This window comes from Cheilinus undulatus, linkage group 3 (assembly GCF_018320785.1).
Source record: "Cheilinus undulatus linkage group 3, ASM1832078v1, whole genome shotgun sequence".
Classification (NCBI taxonomy): Eukaryota; Metazoa; Chordata; class Actinopteri; order Labriformes; family Labridae; genus Cheilinus; species Cheilinus undulatus.
The window spans coordinates 13,750,051-13,769,590 of record NC_054867.1 but is presented as its reverse complement, the minus strand read 5'-3'; the positions used below and the strand labels follow the sequence as shown (position 1 = coordinate 13,769,590).

General features: G+C 38.1%; 1 protein-coding gene across 4 annotated transcripts in view; it reads left to right on the top strand.

Annotated features, from left to right (window-relative positions):
* Window positions 1-18,497, top strand: part of fbln2 (fibulin 2) — a 122,892-nt gene extending 104,395 nt beyond the window's left edge. For 3 of the 4 annotated variants that reach the window (XM_041782834.1, XM_041782836.1, XM_041782833.1), the window contains 5 exons: window positions 5,318-5,443; window positions 8,636-8,752; window positions 10,049-10,177; window positions 11,916-12,039; window positions 16,819-18,497. In XM_041782834.1, the coding sequence (XP_041638768.1) occupies window positions 5,318-5,443; window positions 8,636-8,752; window positions 10,049-10,177; window positions 11,916-12,039; window positions 16,819-17,179 (857 nt within the window). In that variant the 3' untranslated portion in view covers window positions 17,180-18,497. The remainder of the gene's footprint in view (window positions 1-5,317; window positions 5,444-8,635; window positions 8,753-10,048; window positions 10,178-11,915; window positions 12,040-16,818) is intronic. The other variant, XM_041782835.1, reaches the window with a different exon arrangement.
* The last annotated feature ends 1,043 nt before the right edge of the window (window positions 18,498-19,540 follow it).

Here is a 19,540-nt window from a genome sequence, read left to right as displayed (position 1 = left end):
ACCTGTGGCAGTAACAGAGCTGGAGATATATAAATCACACCTGAAGCCAGTTAGAACGTATAAAGCCCAGAATTGTCTGAGGACTTAAGAAGCAAAATTGTGGAAAAATATGAACAATCTCAAGGTTACAAGACCATCTCCAGAGATCCTGAAATTCCTTTGTCCACCGGGCATGATACACTGCCTGGCCAAAAAAAAAGTTGCCACCTGGATTTAACAAAGGAAATAGGTACGAGCCTCCTATTGGATAATTACTGCATGGGCGATTATCTTTCAGCTGGCAACAAGTTATTTAACCCCAGCTGATGCAATGAGTAACTTCTCATTTCTTAAACAATGGGTTTTTCTTCCCTAATGGCACGGGCATATTCCAAGATGACAATGCCAGGATTCATCGGGCTCAAATTGTGAAAGAGTGGTTCAGGGAGCATGAGACATCATTTTCACTCATGGATTGGCCACCACAGAGTCCAGACCTTAACCCCACTGAGAATCCTTGGGATGTGCTGGAGAAGGTTTTGCGCAGTGGTCAGACTCCCCCATCATCAATATTAAAATTAATGCAACACTGGATGGAAATAAATCTTGCAACATTGCAGAAGCTTATCGAAACAATGCCACAGTGAATGTGTTCTGTAATCAAAGCTAAAGGCAGTCCAACAAAATATTAGAGTGTGTGACCTTTTTTTGGTGACGACTTTTTTTTTTGGCCAGGCAGTGTATAATCAGGAAGTTTATAACCCATGGAACTGTGGCTACTCCCCCTGGATGTGGACAGAAGAGAAAAATTGACAAAAGAATGTAACGCTGGATAGTTGGAATGGTGGGTAAACATCCTCAGTCAACTTCCACACAGATTCAGGCTGTCCTGCAGACTCAGGGTGCAAAAGTGTCAGCTCAGACCATACGTCGTCATCTGAATGAGATGAAGCGCTATGGCAGGAGACCAAGGAGAACCCCACTGCTGACAAAGAGACATAAAAACGCCAGACTGGAGTTTGCAAAAATGTACCTGAGTAAGCCTCAATCTTCTGGGAGAACATTTTGTGGAAAAGCATGTCATTCTACTGTTTACAGAAAACAGAATGAGGCCTACAAAGAAAAGAACACAGTACGTACAGTCAAACATGGTGGAGGTTCAAAGATGTTTTGGGGTTGTTTTGCTGCCTCTGGCACTGGGTGCCTTGACTGTGTGCAAGGAATCATGAAATCTGGAGACTATCAAAAGATTTTGGGCCACAATGTAGGGCCTAGTGTCAGAAAGCTGGGTCTGCATCAGAGGTCATGGGTGTTCCAGCAGGACAATGACCCCAAACACACCTCAAAAAGACCCAAGAAATGGTTGGAGACAAAGCGCTGGAGAGTTCTCAAGTGGCAAGCAATGAGTCCGGATCTAAATCACATTGAACACCTATAGAGGGATCTCTAAATTGCTGTTGCATGAAGGCACCCTTCAAATCTTAGAAATCTGGATCAGTTTACAAAGAAGAGTGGTCCAAAATTCCAGTTGAGAGGTGTAAGAAGCTTGTTGATGGTTATAGGAAGCCATTGGTTTCAGTTATTTTTTCCCAAGGGTGTGCGACCAAATATTAAGTTGAGGGTGCCAACAATTTTGTCAGGCCCATTTTTTGAGTTTTGTGTAAGATTATGTCAATTTTGGCCTTTTCCTCTGTTTTTTGTGTTGTTCCAATGCACATAAATGAAATGGTATGCATGTGTGTACCAAAACATTTGTAATTGTAACAATTTCTGGGAGAAATGGTCTGTTTTCTGAAAAAATTCCAGGGGTGCCAATACTTTCATCCATGACCGTAGCTGACTTTTTCTCCGTGTGTGGTACTTAATCACAGCTGTCTTATTTAAATATCACAAACCTGTAAATGAAAAAATAATTAGAGTAACATTTAGAGAGTGTCTCATAAAATCTGATGACATTTTGCATAGCAATTAATGAGTTGGTCAAACAAGGAGACAGGATATGAAATAGGCCAACATTAGCTGCTAACACACCTCCATCACTGTGTAAGGGGGAGATAGTGGAGGGAGAAGTAGTATGAAGCTTGGTCCCAAACCCAGCCATAGCTAAATCTTTGAGTAACCTTTTGGTGTAATGAACATCAATTAATCAATCATCAATTTGTGTAGCGCCAATCCATAACTGAAGTTATCTTAAGACACTTTACAAAGTGGGGAGGTCTCGACCATGCTCTCTGATGTGGCCTATCATAATAAAGACCAGCGCAAATCACTATTAGCTCAGCATTAGCAGTGTTTAGCCCCATTACAGTGACAAGGGAAACCTTCCCTTAGGGCAGGAATCTGGAGAAAAAAAATCAAGAGGCCTTTAAATCTTTCTGACAATATCATACACCAGGGGAAGAAAGATGTTTAAAAGTGGCAACACCTGCCAGCCTCAAGCCACATAGAATTGAGCTCTTTCCACGTTGTCACTTTCACACCGCAGGTCACACTTATCCATTCATAGTCAGTCGTCTCACAACCAGAAGTCACATACTGATGTGCCTTTGCCAAACATTTATCCCCAATTTGCTCCCACTGCTGCATCCATCTGGAGATAGTTTGGGTGCTGCAATTGAACCTGTGATGGAATGGTTAGAGCATGGAAGTTGTAGAGCAGTTCACCTACCTATGCTGCGTAATCCATTGGTCTGCTGATTTCTGCGTTCACACACCGTTAGGGAACTTGCTATGAGGTTGCCATCAGTACAAACCAATCCCTTTCTATGTCATCCATACACATTAACTGACGCAGCAGCAGGAGCAATTTTGGGTTGCCGAAGGATCAATAGTGGCAGAAGCTGGGGCTCAAATCCCAGGATCTTCTGGTTGTGAGACAACCAACTCTATCTACTGAGCCACAGTTGCCCAGCTTTTAGGACAGCTTTTCTGTAGGAAGGTTACATCATTGTTAATAAGTGTTTTATTTTTATCCTATTTTTAAAAATCATATATACAATGCCTATAAAATTTAATCAACCACCTTGAATGTTTTACCCTTTTATTGGTTTTATGCATCAACCATCGTCAATGTAATGTGATAATTTTTGTAATGTGTAATTTTTTATATAAAATATAACAAAAAAAAGCCTCTTTGATGTCGAAGTGTAAACAGATTTCAACAAGGTAATGTCAACTGAACAAAAATCTGTAAAATAAGTAATTGCATAAATATTCACCCCCTTTAAGCCAGTGTTTAGTAGATGCACCTTTGGCTGTAATCACAGCACTGAGCCTGTGTGGATACATCTCAATCAGGCTTAAATATTTTGACACTGCAGTTTTACTCCATTCATCTTTGCAAAACTGCTCAAGCTCTGTCAGGTTGCACAGGGTGTGAATTGCCGGTTTCAAGTTCAACCACATATTTTCTTTGGATCAACGCATCTGACTTGGCCACTCAAAAATATTCACCTTGTTGCCTTTAAACAGTTTCTGTGTAGCATTTTCCAAACCCCACCAAGGTTGTCATAGTTAACTAAAACTAACTAAATGACCAAAACTAAAATTCAAAATTATTTTAGTTAACTGAAACTAAATAAAAACTTAGCTTTACCAAAAAAATGAAAACTAACTTAAACTGTTTAGTGCACTTACAAAACTAACAAAAAATAAATAAATAAATAAAAACGGGGACAAAATATCCTTAGTTTTAGTCTTTGACACAACCATACTGACTGGCACCAACATACAAGTCTGGCAAGTTTAAAATTGCCTGAATTGGTTGGTTAAGACTTCACATAGTAATAGTTTTATGTCTGAAGTTGTATTCAAACATCATCATTAAGTAAATAAAATGATAGTGAAGAGTAGCCTGTTTTAATATGTTTTTAAAAATGTATGACGCCTACTCAGCCCCGACATCTATCTGTAAAAAACTAAAACTAACACTAAAACCAATAAAAACTAATCTAAAATGAAGCATTTTTGCAAAATAAAAACCAAACTAAACTTAACTAACAAACCAGCAGTCTAAACTAATAAAAAACTCAATTGAAATCAGACACAGAAAGTGAAAACAAGATGAAAATAGAAACTAATGAATAATCCAAAACTATTCTAACCTCGATCCCCACAACATGATGCTGCCATTGCTGTGTTTCTCTGTGGAGATGGTGTGTTTGAGGTGATATGCAGTGTTTGGTGTCAGCCAAACACAACGGCTTGTCTGATCTTGCTCTCATAAGACCAAAGAAAGTCTCTGACATGCCTTTTGGTGAACTCTTTTCAAGGTTTAATATGAGTTATCTTCAACAGTAGCTTTCTCTTTGCTCTTTGCTTTCTCCCATAAAGCTTTGACTGTTGAAGAACCTGGGAGACAGTTGTTGTATGCAGTCTCTCACATCTCAGTTGCTGAAGCTTGAAACTCCTTCAGAGTAGTCATTGGTGTCTTGTTGGCCTCTCTCACTAGTCTTCTTCTTGCACAGACGCTCAGTTTTTGAGGTTTGCACATGTGCCACATTCCTTCTGTTTCTTAATGTTGGAATTAACTGAGCTCTGGGGATGTAAAGTGCCTTGGAAATGTTTTTTGTATCCCCTGACTTATACTTTTCAACTTCCTTTTATCTGAGTTGCTTGGATTGTCTTTTGTCTTCATGGTGTAGGAATACTGATTACCCAGTGACTGGACCTTGCACATACTACAATCACTTGAGACATTCACTGACCTCAAGTGATCCCCATTCTCACTAACTGTGAGACTACTAGCACCAATTGTCTGAGCCTTTGTTGATTTAGATCAGTCACTTTAAAGGGGGTGAATATTTTCAGTCACTTATTTTACATTAAATATTTTGTTACTTTGTGTAGATCAGTTTTCATTTTGACACTGAAGAGGGGTTTTTTTTGTTTAAAAGACAAATTATATTGGACATGATTGATTAAATCAATAAAAGGGTAAACATCCAGAGGGGATGAATACTTTTAAATATACTGGAAGTGTTTATATTCAGAATGTTTTAATATTTACAGATCCTTATTTAAGATACATAAGCAGTAAATGAAGAGAAGAAAACATTTGCGCTGTTGATTGATCTTCAATGTTGTTGTTTGTTACAGTCAAATCCCAGATAAGAAGTAGAGAATTAGGCCCAGTGTCATGTTTTCAGTGTTGGTGTTATCTGTTCCACCGACTGCTTTATATCCCATTCACCTAACTTGGTAAAAGAAATGAGCATTTAGTGTGAAGAAGTCCCCGTCCACATCACCGGTTGTGTCCTCATGAGAACTGGCATTGAGTCCTCAGTTGCTCTGGGGTACCTACCTTCTGTCTAATGGCTCTTTCCCCCTAAACTGACAGATGTAAATGAGTGCTGGCGTTATCCTGGCAGGCTGTGTGCCCAGACCTGTGAAAACACCCCAGGCTCCTACCACTGCTCATGCACAGTTGGATTCTCCCTGGCGTTTGATGGCAAGAACTGTGAAGGTGAGCCTGACTGTTAGTCTAACATTAACACGTTGCTTAGTTGGACAGTTTGACTTATTCCTTGAAGAACTTCAGACATAAAGATCAGCCTTTAGAGGGATCATCATTATCCAAGTCTTTAGTCTCCTCTGGGTTGCAGAGGTGTCTGAGATGCATAAAGGTTGGCTTCAAGATTAGCCATCTGTTTGTTGAAGATGTGGCTGTGAGACTGTGAGTCACAGTATATTCAGTTTGTTGCCGCTGTAACTCCGGAAACCATCAAAATGTGAAGTTTCTTTTCTCTATCTTGCCATTTCTTTTCATGTATCAAGGTTTCTTTTCCTTTATAAACGCTATAAACGCTTGTCTGAGCAACATAATGAGATTTTTTAACAGCCTTTCAGATTAATTTTCTACAGACACTCAGTACGTCTTTCTTGGGGAAACAGTTTAATAGCACAGAACATTAAAAGACATTGCACTTTTAAATTGCTAATTTGTCAACTCAGTAATGTGACTTTCTTAAATTTTAATTTGTCTGAAGAGTTGGTGAAGTTTAGTTGATAGCTGTGGGTACCTTTAACAACTTTATTTTACATAGCTTATTAAAAGATCAGGCCTCAGATGAACTGATCCTGCCTGTAGGTGCAGTATCCTCTCCCGATATGTCTTCCTTTGTTCTGACTTCATTACACATACTGTTTACTCCTCAAAAGCACCAGAGTGAATCCAGTGTTTGGTTGTTTTTCCATTAATGCTTGAAAATAGTCTCCAATAGGGCAGCACATAAATCACAGTTTTATCATTATCATAACATAACCTGTCACAATACACACATGTACATGCAGAATTTGAGGAGCGATGAGATAACTTGTTAAACCCCCTGTCTGATCCTACACGTGGATGCTGGGGTGGAGGTGGGTTTAAAGCGAGAGCACAGAACTGATTCAGGTTAGAGCTGGCAATTACGGAGCAGAGGGAAACTGGATGTATTACAGCTTAAATAGACCACAGAATTGGGAGGATGGGTGTCAGGTGATTTGATTGTGATACTTGTCAGATATTTAATCAGCTAAAACTTTCCTCTTTGATAAAGCTTATAGTTATGGCTGACTCCGTCTTAGTTTGAAGCCTATGGCAACATAACTAACTAAGGGATGGTCCAAAATTGAGACAGCCCTAACTATAGCATTATAGTATTTCAGAAAATGTTGTGTTATCAGTTCACATGTGCATGAGTACACACAGACACACAGATTCAAGAGAAGGGGGGTGTTTGTGTTTGAACATTTTTTAGTCTTAAATTAAAGAAAAACTATTAAGAGAGATTTTAGTGCAGACTCACTCTGTAATGTAATAAAGTTATTAAATTAGTATGAGAAAATATTTTATTCCTTCATAATGTAACAGCAGATGCAAAATGTAACAGCAGCATTTTTTTACGTTATTGACCAGTTCTAACATGATGAACATCGTTGTTTATTTATCATTATTAATATTATTATCAGCTCTTACATGCCTCTTGCATCATGTGATTTATAATCATGTGGCAGTTATAATAAATATTTGAAAAATTTTCAGGAATGCATAACAGTTTTAAAATTGGATACCACCCAATCCTACTTCATATCATTATCAAGATATTCAAAAATAAGTGTGTTTTCTCCCATATCCTGTATCATTTGTCATATTATCATAGGAATCACACTATCTTTCACTGATATTGACTACCTAATCTACCATTTAAAATCGTCTTGTGTGATTCTTACGTCTTTCATTTGCATTATTTCTCTGTTGTCTTCACATTCTGTTCTTTTCCTCTTGTTTGAAGTCACAGAGCTCCTTTGTTCTGCTCTGATTGTTGATGGTTATTTATCCCTGAGTTTATGCTTTTGCTGTCTGTTACAGCACTTTGTAAACATTTGTTTTTAAAGTTGCTATATGAATAAAGTTATTATTGTTATTGTTATTATTACCTCCGCCAAGGAGGTTATGTGATCAGCAGGGTTTGTTAATTTGTTTGTTTGTTTGTTAGCAATAGAACTCAAAAAGTTATCAACAGATTTTGATGAAATTTTCAGGAAATGTCAGAAATGGCATAAGGAAGAACTGATTAGATTTTGGGAGTGATCCAGATCACTGTCTCGTTACAGGAATATTTGAATGGATTCTTTACTATTGGGATAGGGCTAATGGTGGAGGTCTGCGCTCTCCGAGTGCTTTTCTAGTTATTATTATTATTATTTATTTATTTTTTTTATTATTACTATTATGACGTGGGGATGAAAATAGTCTGAAATTCCAACAGTGAAATTTTCAAATTCCATTTCCCCAAATCTCAACAAAAAGAAACTCAGTGAATTTATATGGAATCACTACTGTCACATTGTTTGTTCTTTTTTTTTAATCTAATATCATGCAGACCTAACCTGGCACGCCAAATGAATGTTTCACACATCCATCTGGAAAACCACTCATACAAAGCATTTGGGAAAAGGCAGAGCTTTTGAAAAAAAAACTTGGAGGGTGATTGAATGAATGTTCTGTACGTCACATTTTTACGGGCCAATCAGAGCAAGAAACACAAGACGTAGCCGCCAGCGAGCTGCGCCCCTACCGTAGAAGTAAACTCCATTAGAGCTGCATAATTCGAATCATGGCGACTGTAGACATGTATGTACATGAGTTTTGTCATTTTTGAAAAGAAAACAACTCACTGCTGTTCTTTGTTCTTCAATGAAGAAATATCATCAAACTCTGATAAAACTGGCGCTTTAGCAGCATCCATGCTAATGTCTTCCTCCGTAATTGCACCGGCCTCTTGTTGCTGCTCACTTACGTCACGACTCTGCCATGCCCGAAAGTACTGTCACTCGACGCTGATTGGTCCTGTCACTTGCTAACCGGGCCCAAATGGTTCAGACAGGAGCTTTACAAGATGGATTTGCCAGTGAGAAACACAGAAACCGGTGTATCCATTTGCTTTGCAAAGTTAATGCAGACCTAGTCCCCAACACTTTTGCTGAAACCTACAGGAGCCAACTTTCTTGGCAACCAGCTAAAAAAAGGGGCTTTTTTATTGCTACGAGTTACTGGTAGAAACCAGTGAGCTTGGTTTAAAAGAGCGCTGCTGTAAGAAAGTACTAAGATAAAAACTGACACACTTTTGAAAGTATCACTGGTTTTTTTTTACTTTTCTTTTATGCTGTTTAGATGTCAACGAATGTGAGAAAAACCCTTGCAGCCAGGAGTGTGCCAACATCTACGGCTCATATCAGTGCTACTGTCGCCAAGGCTACTACCTGAAAGAGGACGGTCACACCTGTGAAGGTATGTCCTACACAAGCTTTGTACAGGTGGAATACATTTTTATTCTAGTACCTCCACTGATCTCCTCTAGATTTTAAAAAGTTAAACTGATTAAATTTGACCAACATATAAAGACTCCATCCACATTCACACAGGGTGAGTCAGACATGCTGAATCAAATGAATGTGTGTGTACAAGATGTTGCTCCAGGACTGTTTCATGTTTAAAGACTCCATTTACTGCTTAAACATTAATAGTATCAAATTTATTGGGCAATATTATGTCAGAGGCACACAGGTGCTGCTGTAAAATCTGAAATTCAATGAAACAGTTCAGCCATAAAGTGTGCCTGACAAAGTAACAATGGTGATAAAAAACTTTAATTGACACTGTAAACAAGATTTTTATTGACTGCATGCTTTTACTGAGGTTGTATTTTAGAATGGGGTTGAGCTGGATATCAATACATTGTGTTAATTTGTAATGTTTCTTTCAATTATCTAAAATACAGGAGAGAAGCAGAAACATTTGGTCATTTAAAGCAGTCAAACACAACTCCCCCACAGACTGCTATAAACACACAGCTTAGTAAACAGTCATAATAAGACTTCTAAAGGTGGAATATGTGGAAAAGCTTTGTAAATGATGCTCGTTACTTCATAGTTTAATTTGATAAAAGCAATTAGAGAGTGCAAGTGTTTTTATACTTTTAATGTTGGCACAACACAGATAGAAGAACAGAATTGTCACAGAGCGAGCGTATATAGATTTCAAAGTTTTAGACTTTGGCGCCCCCTAGTGTTCTTGTCTAAAAGGAAAACCAAGTAGACACTAACCTAAGGCCATACATCCCTGTTATCTAATCTAGTATGTAATTTGTATGAAAAAGAGGCTTTAGTCACATAAAATGATTCATAAAGATCATTGTGTTACATCTGAAACAGGACAGGTGAACCTGTTTTAAAACATTTGTATCAACTAAATGAATACAAAGTTTCCATTCTGTTAAAAAATGTTACGTTTTTCCGTACACAGAAACTCAACGGATGTGCATCCATATACTTAAACTCTGTTTTCCTGCCGTAGCAAGTAGCTGTTATCACAACATCTCAACTTCCATATGTCAATTTCTTGAGGTAACTGCTATTTTTCTCTGTGAAAATGAGAGAATTGCTTATTTTCTCAAGAAAATTTATATTTATCCTGGCCTCTGACCCCTAAGCAGCTGAAAAAAACCCACGCATGAAAATCTGTTCTCCCTGTTCTTTACCATAAACTGATGCTGTTTGACCTGAACTGATGCTTTTTTTTCTTTAGATATTGATGAGTGCTCTCAGAGCATCGGGAACCTCTGTGCCTTCCAGTGTGTGAATGTTCCTGGCAGTTACAAGTGTGCCTGTCCTTCTCATGGGTACACCATGTCTGCTAATGGACACACCTGCAGAGGTGAGCCTTTAATAGAAAAATGTTTTTGGCACTGATATGTCCATTTAATGTTAAAAACAGGGTTTGAAAAGGCTTCACTCATCATTTTTATTTATTTATTTTATGAGAAGTCTGGCAGAAGATTAATGCTTTCTGGACCCAGCACTAAAAACACATTTAATTCTGTACAACTCAACTCGTTTTGCTTTTCACACTTCAAAGAGTTCCCCCAGGTGTCATAGAAATGGTTCTGTTGATCTGTATATTGAGTATGTGCCACGATTTTACCTGTTCAAGCTTATTAACGTATTGAACCGGTTATGACACATGCTGAAATGTATATTAATGTCTTTATTTTTCCTACAAATGCAAATTAGACCACCAGTGACAAGCCTGATTTTTTCTTTATGTAATTTTTAACACTTTAACTGCTGCTGCAGTGTTGGTTCCAGATGAGCTTTTAACTGTACATTGAAGAAACAGCCATGTCTTACATTTTCCCCAACAATTATCTACAGCAAGTGGTATTTTAGCTTTAAATAATCTTCAGTTTAAATGAATGAATTGGGAATATTTGTCACTTGTCACAGAGTTTGATGAGATCAATAAGTGATAGAGTTATCTGAGCATCAGGAGCACACAGCTAGCCTGGTTCTGTCCAAAGTTGAAAAAAAAAAAAAAAAAAAAAAAAGAACCAACAAATGAACACATTACTTTACTTTATTTCATTTCAACACAATGGGCAATGTGATGGTATGACCGTAGGAAGTCAGTGCAGCCAGTTGTTGGTCAACACAAAATATGTATATACAGTGTATTTAGAAAGTATTCAGACTCCCTTCACTTTTTTTTTGCACTTTTTTGTGATGTTGCTGCCTGATGCTACAGTTGGGAAAAAAAAAACATTATGTCATTAATCTACACTCAGTACCACATCATGTCAAAGTGAAAACAGAATTTTAGAAAATTTTGCAAATTGATCGAAAATAAAAAAAACTGAAATATCACATCGGCATAAGTAAGCAGGACCTTTACAACAACACTTGAAATGTTGCTCAGCTTCCTCCCATTTCTCTGGATCTTTACTGAGATGTTTCTACACCTTGATTTGGAGTCTGGGCGAGAACCGGGGGATCTGAGCTAAATGTTAAGTGTTGTTGAGTCTGAATACTTTAGCCAATGTTATATTTCAGTTTTAGATTTTAATAATCTTTAAAAATCCTGTTTTCACTTTGCCATGATGGGGTACTTAGTGTAGATTAATGAGAATAAATTTTTCTTTGTTTGTTTTATTATTTTTTTTTATTGTAGCATCAGGCTGCAAACAAAACTGAAACAAATGAAGTGGGTCTGAATACTTTCTGAATGCACTGTAACACTGGCTCAAATACCAGTGGCTCCATCTTAATTTCAAAGAGCAAATAAACATACATTTTTTTAAGAATGACAGACTACACTTTTTTTCTAATCGATTTTTAGTCATCCAAGACATTAAAACCTCAAAGTCAGAAATAAAATTTTAAACTGACATATTTTTCAACCTCCATCTACAAAATAGGAGGATATGACATGATCTAAAAATAGAGTATAAGCAAGGCTGGTGATGGTAGTCAAATGTCAAAAATATCTCTCTGAAGTTGAATGAGTTACATCTGAATTCTTAAATTTAAAAAAAAAACATGATTTGTTGCATGTTCAAAACTGCACTTACTGTTTCTATCACCTTTTATATTTTCCTTTTTTTTAATTATTTTTGCAGATATTGACGAATGCACAACTGGCACCCACACATGTTCATTCACACAGACCTGCTATAACCTGCAGGGAGGCTTCAGATGTCTCTCCCTTAACTGCCCCCCTAACTACAAGAAGGTTTCAGACACGTGAGTCATGTTTTCCTTTAAATGTTAAGCTGTTGTTGTGTTGTCTACATTTTCTGCTCTTATACTGAGAAGAAGAGCCGTTTTAGTGTGAAAGTTCTGATGTTTCCCCCATATTTCATCTGAAATCCTACCCCTGAAACACTGATCTATAACAGTGTGATTTTTCAGTTTGTTTCCCCCCAGTTCCTTTCTGCTCATGCTCTTTTAATGACTGAAGCCAATATCCATGTCCATGCTGTGAAGTGTGCTGCACTCAGGGGCCTTATTAGCTGAGATCTTGCTGTAGGTGCTAGCTGTTAATTTAACATGAATCCTATGGAGCCTTAGGATAAAGTCAGATGGCTTCGATCAGCTGCTGCTTCCTGGGCCTTTCTGCTCTCCACTCTCTGCGCTCCAGTGGACTGAAACAACACATACACCCCCAACTCAGCCCAGAGGAGACATCTTATCAGTGTTACCAAGAGACACCTTGTTAACTTAAGTGTGACAAGGCCTGGCTTGGCATGGAAAGACATCTTTCATTCAAGACAAGACTTGGCAGCCACAGACCGAGGCTGAGATTAAAATGCCCTCCTTGGTCTGCCATAAGTGCCACCCGCGTGAGTCCTAGAGCGGGGACCAAAATACTCTGGTTTTGGCAAGAACCAGGCGAAAGTTATGGAGCAGTACATCAAACTTTACTCAGTAATTCTGATGTGTAATGGATAAAAAGTAAGAGAGCATCAGAGTAATAAAAACAGGCAGGGAGGGCCCTGCAAGTGGCACTGGAAGATTTATGCTCTATCTACTGTTTTTAAGTTATTATGAGGTTTTTCTCAATTTACTATTGATTGTTATGATTATTTTAGTATGTACAAAAAGTACAAGAGTGTACAAAAGAAACAAGAGAGCAGAAAGATAAAAGAAATGCGTTTTAGAAAAATCTAAGGTGTCATGGTGCATTTGCACGACAGCACCGTGATGAAGCCCCGCAGTTGTTACGGCTTAAGACATTCATATTGATTTTGTAACGGAGTGATACTGGATGTCCCCATCTTTCAGTTCACATTTTATCTCCACTTTGTTGGAAGGTGGGAACATTAAAAGACACCCAGACATGCCCACAGAAATGGCTGGGCCTCTAAACAGCCCATTAAAGCTTCTCCAAGGTATGGTTCATCAATATCATGGCATGTGTGTTGGATCAGTGGCACTGGTACTAGCCTCCTTGGGTTCAGATGTCTCCTAAGAGATAGCCTCAGTTTCTTCTATTTTACGCAGGCTGTTGTATGGCTATGAAGCCTGACATCAATTCAGTTGGCCCATTATTAACATTACCGTAAATAAAGGATCATACCATTTTAAGAAAAGGGATTTTACATTTTAAAACTGGCTTAATTTTAGTGGCACAACAATAAGTGTGCATTTTAGGTTGCACTGATAAGAATAGTTCAGTCAAGTCATCTCACATTTGTAATTTGTTCCAGCATTTATTACATATATGCAGTATAACATAGTTTGGCGTCAGGCTCCGACTTCATCTCTCCTTGCAGATTTATGTTACATGCAGAATTGAGGAGTGATGGGATATCATCTTAAACCCCCTACAGGTGAATGCTTGGGTGGAGGTGGGTTGAAGCAAGAGTGCAGTGCTGATCCAGGGCAGCAGGCAGTTTTACAGTAGAGAAAGAAACCAGAAATTTTGCAGGTTGTTTAGACCACTGAATTAGGAGGATGTGAGTCAGGTGATTTTATTAAGATGCATGTCAGGTGTGAATCATTTGGCTCGAGATTACTGACCGAACTAACTTGCATGCTTCGTCACATTAAGTATTAAATAAAAAATAAAGCCTAGCCAAACAGTACATCATGTTTTTGCAGTATCTTCCCTTATGGATGGCCTCATCTCCTTGACATTCAAACCAAGGCAAAACTTCATAAGAGTATAATATGACTTGAAACAGCACAACAAATCATCCCAAAGAGAGAGACAGTATTGGTCATGGAAATAAAGAAATTAAGTGACACTGAAAATTAATTGTTATCCAAAACTTTCTATCTATTAATCAGTGAAGTCTAAATGATTAAACTGCTCACAACAGTTTTAAAACAGATGTTTGGTGTTGTACCACATGGCAACGTAAGATAATGAGTGCATGGGTTCAGTGCATTACTTGATCTGAGATGCTGCTTTTTTTCAAGTGTTTTATCAACCTTAGCTTTAACCTTAAATGTGACTGTTTAGGGATGCATAATATTCTTGGCATGACATTGGTCCTGGTAGATATTAGCCTAAAAAGTTCAATACCACTAGATGTGAAAATTTCTGCCCATAAGGGAGAGTAAAGAGGTGAGCTTTCCATGGCCCAGCCAAACTGGAGGCCCACTGAGGTCAGGAAAATCATGGTCCACTGTAAAGTTGAGCTGTGATAACCATATTTTATGTTGAACCTGAATAACAACCACTCTTTTCAAGGCAACAAAAAAATGAGTTTATTTATTTTTGTTGTAGCACAATATAGCTTTTTTTTCAAAATGTAAACCCATTTTCTTAAAACTGAATTACCTTTTTTAGTTATATTAACAGTGTAGATGGGCACCTTTAACTAAAGCATTTGAAAAGTAATGTCACACTTCATAGCCAAGCCACATGTGCACAAACATCAGGATGTCAGAATAAAGAGCAGGGAAAGAAGGATATACCTTAGAAAAATAAGCAAATAGTTGTAAAAGTGTCAAAAATTAGTGAAAAGTAGTGAAAACATGTTGAAAGTGACAAAAAAAGAGTGGCAAAAATGGCCAAACACCATCAGAATTTGTTTAAAGTGACAAAATAGCCAAAAAGCAGCAAAGGGTAGTGGCAAAATTGAGCAAAAATGGGATATAATTGGCAAAAGGGGTGAAAAACAGCCAGCTCTGTGATCCCTGAACAACTACCAGACTGTCTACTTCCTTGCTTCTTTTGAAACTCCACTTTATTCAGCCTCTCTTAAACTAGGGACAGCTTGGAGGCCATATGTTTTTTAGATTGTCCATCTGTAGGTCTATCTATCAGGGCCATTCTAATATGTAGATAGATATAGATAATATAGATCAAGAACGCTTCAGAGGATTTTCTCCAAACTCTGAACAATTGTTCACTCTGACTCAAGCATGCACTGATTTTATTTTGGTGATCTCATGCTGAAGGTCAAAGTCGTTGGACCTCGTATTCATCCCTTGCTTGTGAACACAATATCTCAAAAATACTATCAAGAATTATATCCCAGAGTTCAAGAATTAAAAATCCACTATTACAGGGAAACTGGTTTATAGTAAAACTACAACATGTAACTACCAAATCTATGAAATGTAGCAAAATTCATGGCTTTCAACAGGTTTTCTCAAACTGACTCTCCAAGTGGAGAAGTTTGCCAGTGAAACAGTTCAGGTCAAAAACTGACAGCAATGAAGACTGTGTGTAGAAACACATGTATTCCAGTCTGTATGCAGCCAATGCCCAGATTGAAAACCATGAAAGGCCATTCCTGACTCTTTAGCTTTTGTATTTTATGTTGGTTTTTTGTTGTTTTTTATGGGTCTCCCTGAGTCCCCCCTGTCTTAACTCTGGCCCTCCCTATGAAGCGGGCTTACAAATTCAATTCAATTCAATTCAAGTTTATTTATATAGCACATTTAAAACAACTTTAGGTGACCAAAGTGCTTCCCGTGAAGGAACAGCAAGAAACGTAAAATACAATACACACATAATGTCATTCATAAAAGCAGACAAATAATTATAAGTCATGAGTTCCAAGATATCCTGTCTAGCTGGTATGAAACGCCAGGGAGAATAGATGAGTTTTCAGTCTAGACTTAAACTGGATCAGAGACTCAGAGGATCTGACAGACAATGGGAGACTGTTCCACAGTCTGGGCGCTGCCACTGAAAAGGCTCTGTCACCTCTGGTCTTAAGCCTGGCTTTGGGCACAGCCAGTAGGAGCTGGACAGCTGACCTCAAGGCTCTGGGGGGAGTATAGGGCTGCAGTAACTCCCTCAGATAAACTGGACCCATAAAGTGCAGACATTTGTACACAATCACTAGCATTTTGAATTGCACCCGAAATGCGATAGGGAACCAGTGCAAGTTGCGCAGCAATGGTGTGATGTGCTCCCGTCTCTTTGTTTTAGTCAGGAGACGAGCTGCAGCATTCTGGACGTTTTGTAAACGCTGCAGGGAGCCCTGGTCCAACCCTACATACAAAGAATTACAATAATCCAGACGCGATGTTAAAAAGGCATGAATTGCTCTTTCAAAATCAGCCAGAGGGAGATATGGTTTAATTTTTGCTAGCAGTCTCAACTGAAAAAAGCTGGACTTTATGACAGCACTGATATGCTTGTCAAGTTTGAACATGGAGTCCACAGTCACCCCAAGATTCCTCACTGAGGAGTGACAGTAGGAGGACAGAGGACCAATCACACTGTCCTGTCCAATCAGTGGGTTAGTTTAGCCAAAAACCACTATCTCTGTCTTGTTTTTATTTAAGTTCAGGAAGTTGGTATTCATCCAGGACTGTACGTCACTGAGACACTCTTGCAGAGTTTTGATTGTGGTCCGGCTGTCATTCACAGTCCCAGGCAGATATATTTGAATGTCATCTGCAAAACAATGGAACAACACATTGTGTTTTTTTAAAAATAGCACCCAGAGGAAGCATTACAAATTCCTTCTTCAATATGAAGATTTTGAGTGCACATTACAAATTCTGTCTTTCTTATTCATCCCTTTCCCTTTCTCTTTCTTCACTCTTCTTCAGACGCTGTGAGCGGATCAACTGTCCCCCCAACTCCTTGGAATGTCAGAAGTCTCCAGTCCGCATCACGTACTACCAGCTCAGCTTCCAGACCAACATCATCATCCCTGCCCAGATCTTCCGGATCGGACCATCCCCTGCCTACTCGGGCGATCATATCACCATCAGCATTATAAAGGGCAATGAGGAGGGCTACTTCAGCACCAGGAAGCTGAACAGTTTCACTGGAGCTGTCTACCTGCAGAGACAAGTCCACCAGCCCAAAGACTTCCTGATCGATGTGGAGATGAAGCTGCTGAGGCAGGGCTCGGTCACGTCATTCCTTGCCAAGATTTATGTCTTCATCACATCCAGTACCATGTAACACCGAGAAAAACGCACAAGCAGAAATGGACTGGAAATTTCAAATGGTGCTAATTTTTATATGTGCAGACTCTTTTGATGACTCCACACAATCAAGCATTGTTGAAGATTCTGGAAAAAATTGCCAAAGAGCTTTTTGTTTTTTTGTCTTTGTTCAACACAATCATATCTCCTAAGATACTTTGTATTTGTATTTACTGAAGTATTTCATTTTGACTCTTCATTACACATTATAGCATCAAGATTTTGGTTCATACAGACAGGAACAGGGTGCTCCCAGGTTACTACAGGTCTAGGTCACAGATCTGGTCCCTTTAATCTGATTTCAACTTCATTAGACTTTTATTTTTCTTTAAAAATCTAAAAACTTTAACTGCTGCAAGAAATATGGAAAAAATGTATTTAAAGCCTATATATTAAAATGGTATTCAGGCCACAAACAACAAAAAAATCTGGGATGATGAAATTAAAGTGGTAATATTAAGAGAATAAGGACGTGCTATTATTAGAATAAAGTTTTAGAAAATGAAATTGACATCTCAATATTTAAAATTTAAGAGAGTTAAGATTTTCTGTCTTGACATTCAAATTGTAAGAGTACAATGTTTATATGCTTTTTACCGTACTCAAGCTATCATGACTTCTGTTATTTTGAAAAGTATTTTAAACAGCAGTGATTTTCATGGGCAGTTGGCAAATATCTTTTATAAAGATGGTTTATTGTGCATGTCCATTGTTAAAACACCAAATTGTCATTTTTGCTCCAATTATTCATATCTTTGGCATTTTTATTCTTATAACATGAAAAACATGAATGTCTTTGAAACAGTTATGATTCTTGTAGAAAATGTTTACTGTTTTCACATTAATTTCACCAAAGATATAAAGATACTAAAGATAGCAGAGTGGCTATAACTTCACCAGATGCTACAGTCTCCCCATGTTAGCGCAGGAGGTTGGCTGTTTTTGTGTGATATACCTTTTAAAAGTAAAACATCTCATAATTGATTAAAAAAACAACTTTATTCTTAAAAAATGTACGTCTTTAATTCCATAAAATTACAACTTTAGTCTCATATAGTGTATTTTCAGCATTCTCGTAAGTCTTGAAATCTAAGATTTGTTTTTCTTTAACTTAGCTCTTGTTCACTGTCGTATTTAAGCAGTTCTAATGTGGTGCAGAAATACAGGAAAGGATGTTTTAGAATGTTATTTTACTTCCCACTCGTTTGTTTTTCATTATAACAAAGTTGGTTGATGTCCTAGGTTTACTGTTTAATTTAATTGACTTTAACAGGTTGAATAAACATATCTTTTTTACCCTTGTTCTAAAAGTTCAAGTCTTATTATTCTGTAACTATTTTTTTTCTACCAACTGATTTTAAGTTGGGTAGCAGAGTGCATGGGTGTAGCAGGGGGTTACTGATAACCCAGGCCCACAGTAGGGGGGGGTCTTGAGACCCTGGAATGGAAACTGTGTTCATATTTTATTTTGTCTTAGTAATTAGTGAATCAAAAGCTGCTAAATGAATTGGTCAACAGACTAAAATTTCTAGCAAATAGAGGAAAATATTGAGGTGTCCATGCTTGGGGGTCCAAATGTTGCAGCCCGCCCCTAAAGCTGCACAGGACCCTGGAGGACAAAAGAAAGATGACTGTCAATTGGGGGAGTGATTCCTACTGAACACTTAGAATCAGGTGCCCACAAAAAAAGACAAAAGAGAGGAATGAGGTAATATGAGGGGTAACAACTCCTCACACAGTCCCTCTAAAAGAGAGGTAAGTGCATGTGAGTGGAGAAAGCAGAGTTGTCATTTCCCAAAGCCATGGAAGGATCTTCAAACAGATGTTTTAACAGTGTACTACGTCATCGATTGCTGTCAGAGGACTGTTCTAATACCAAGGATCCTCTTCATTTTTCCAAGGACTGAGCCCTTCAGAGAAGAAAGTAGGGGCAGGGAGCAAGATGAGGATGATGGAAGAGGAGAAAGCAGGGATAGAGAGCAAGATTAGGAAAATTGAGGAGAAAAGTCAGGGACTGAGAGCAAGAAAATGAGGATGTTGGAAGAGAGGAAAGCAGGGAAGTTTGAGTTTTGTCTTAGGGTTGCAAAGAGGAGGAGAGGACAGAAGAAAGTTAGGACAATGCAGACAAGTTGCTGCCAGTCGACCCAGGATTTTGACCTGAGAAGCTCACTTACAAAGAGAGAGAGAGAGAGTTTTTTTTTTTTTCAGACTGGCCTTTATAGATGCATAGATACAAAAAATGGCACAGACAGATGATGAAGACAAGCAAATTTCAAAATACCCTCGATATTCCTCAGTGGACATGAGAAAATGAGAAGAGATTCACTTATTTAGAGCA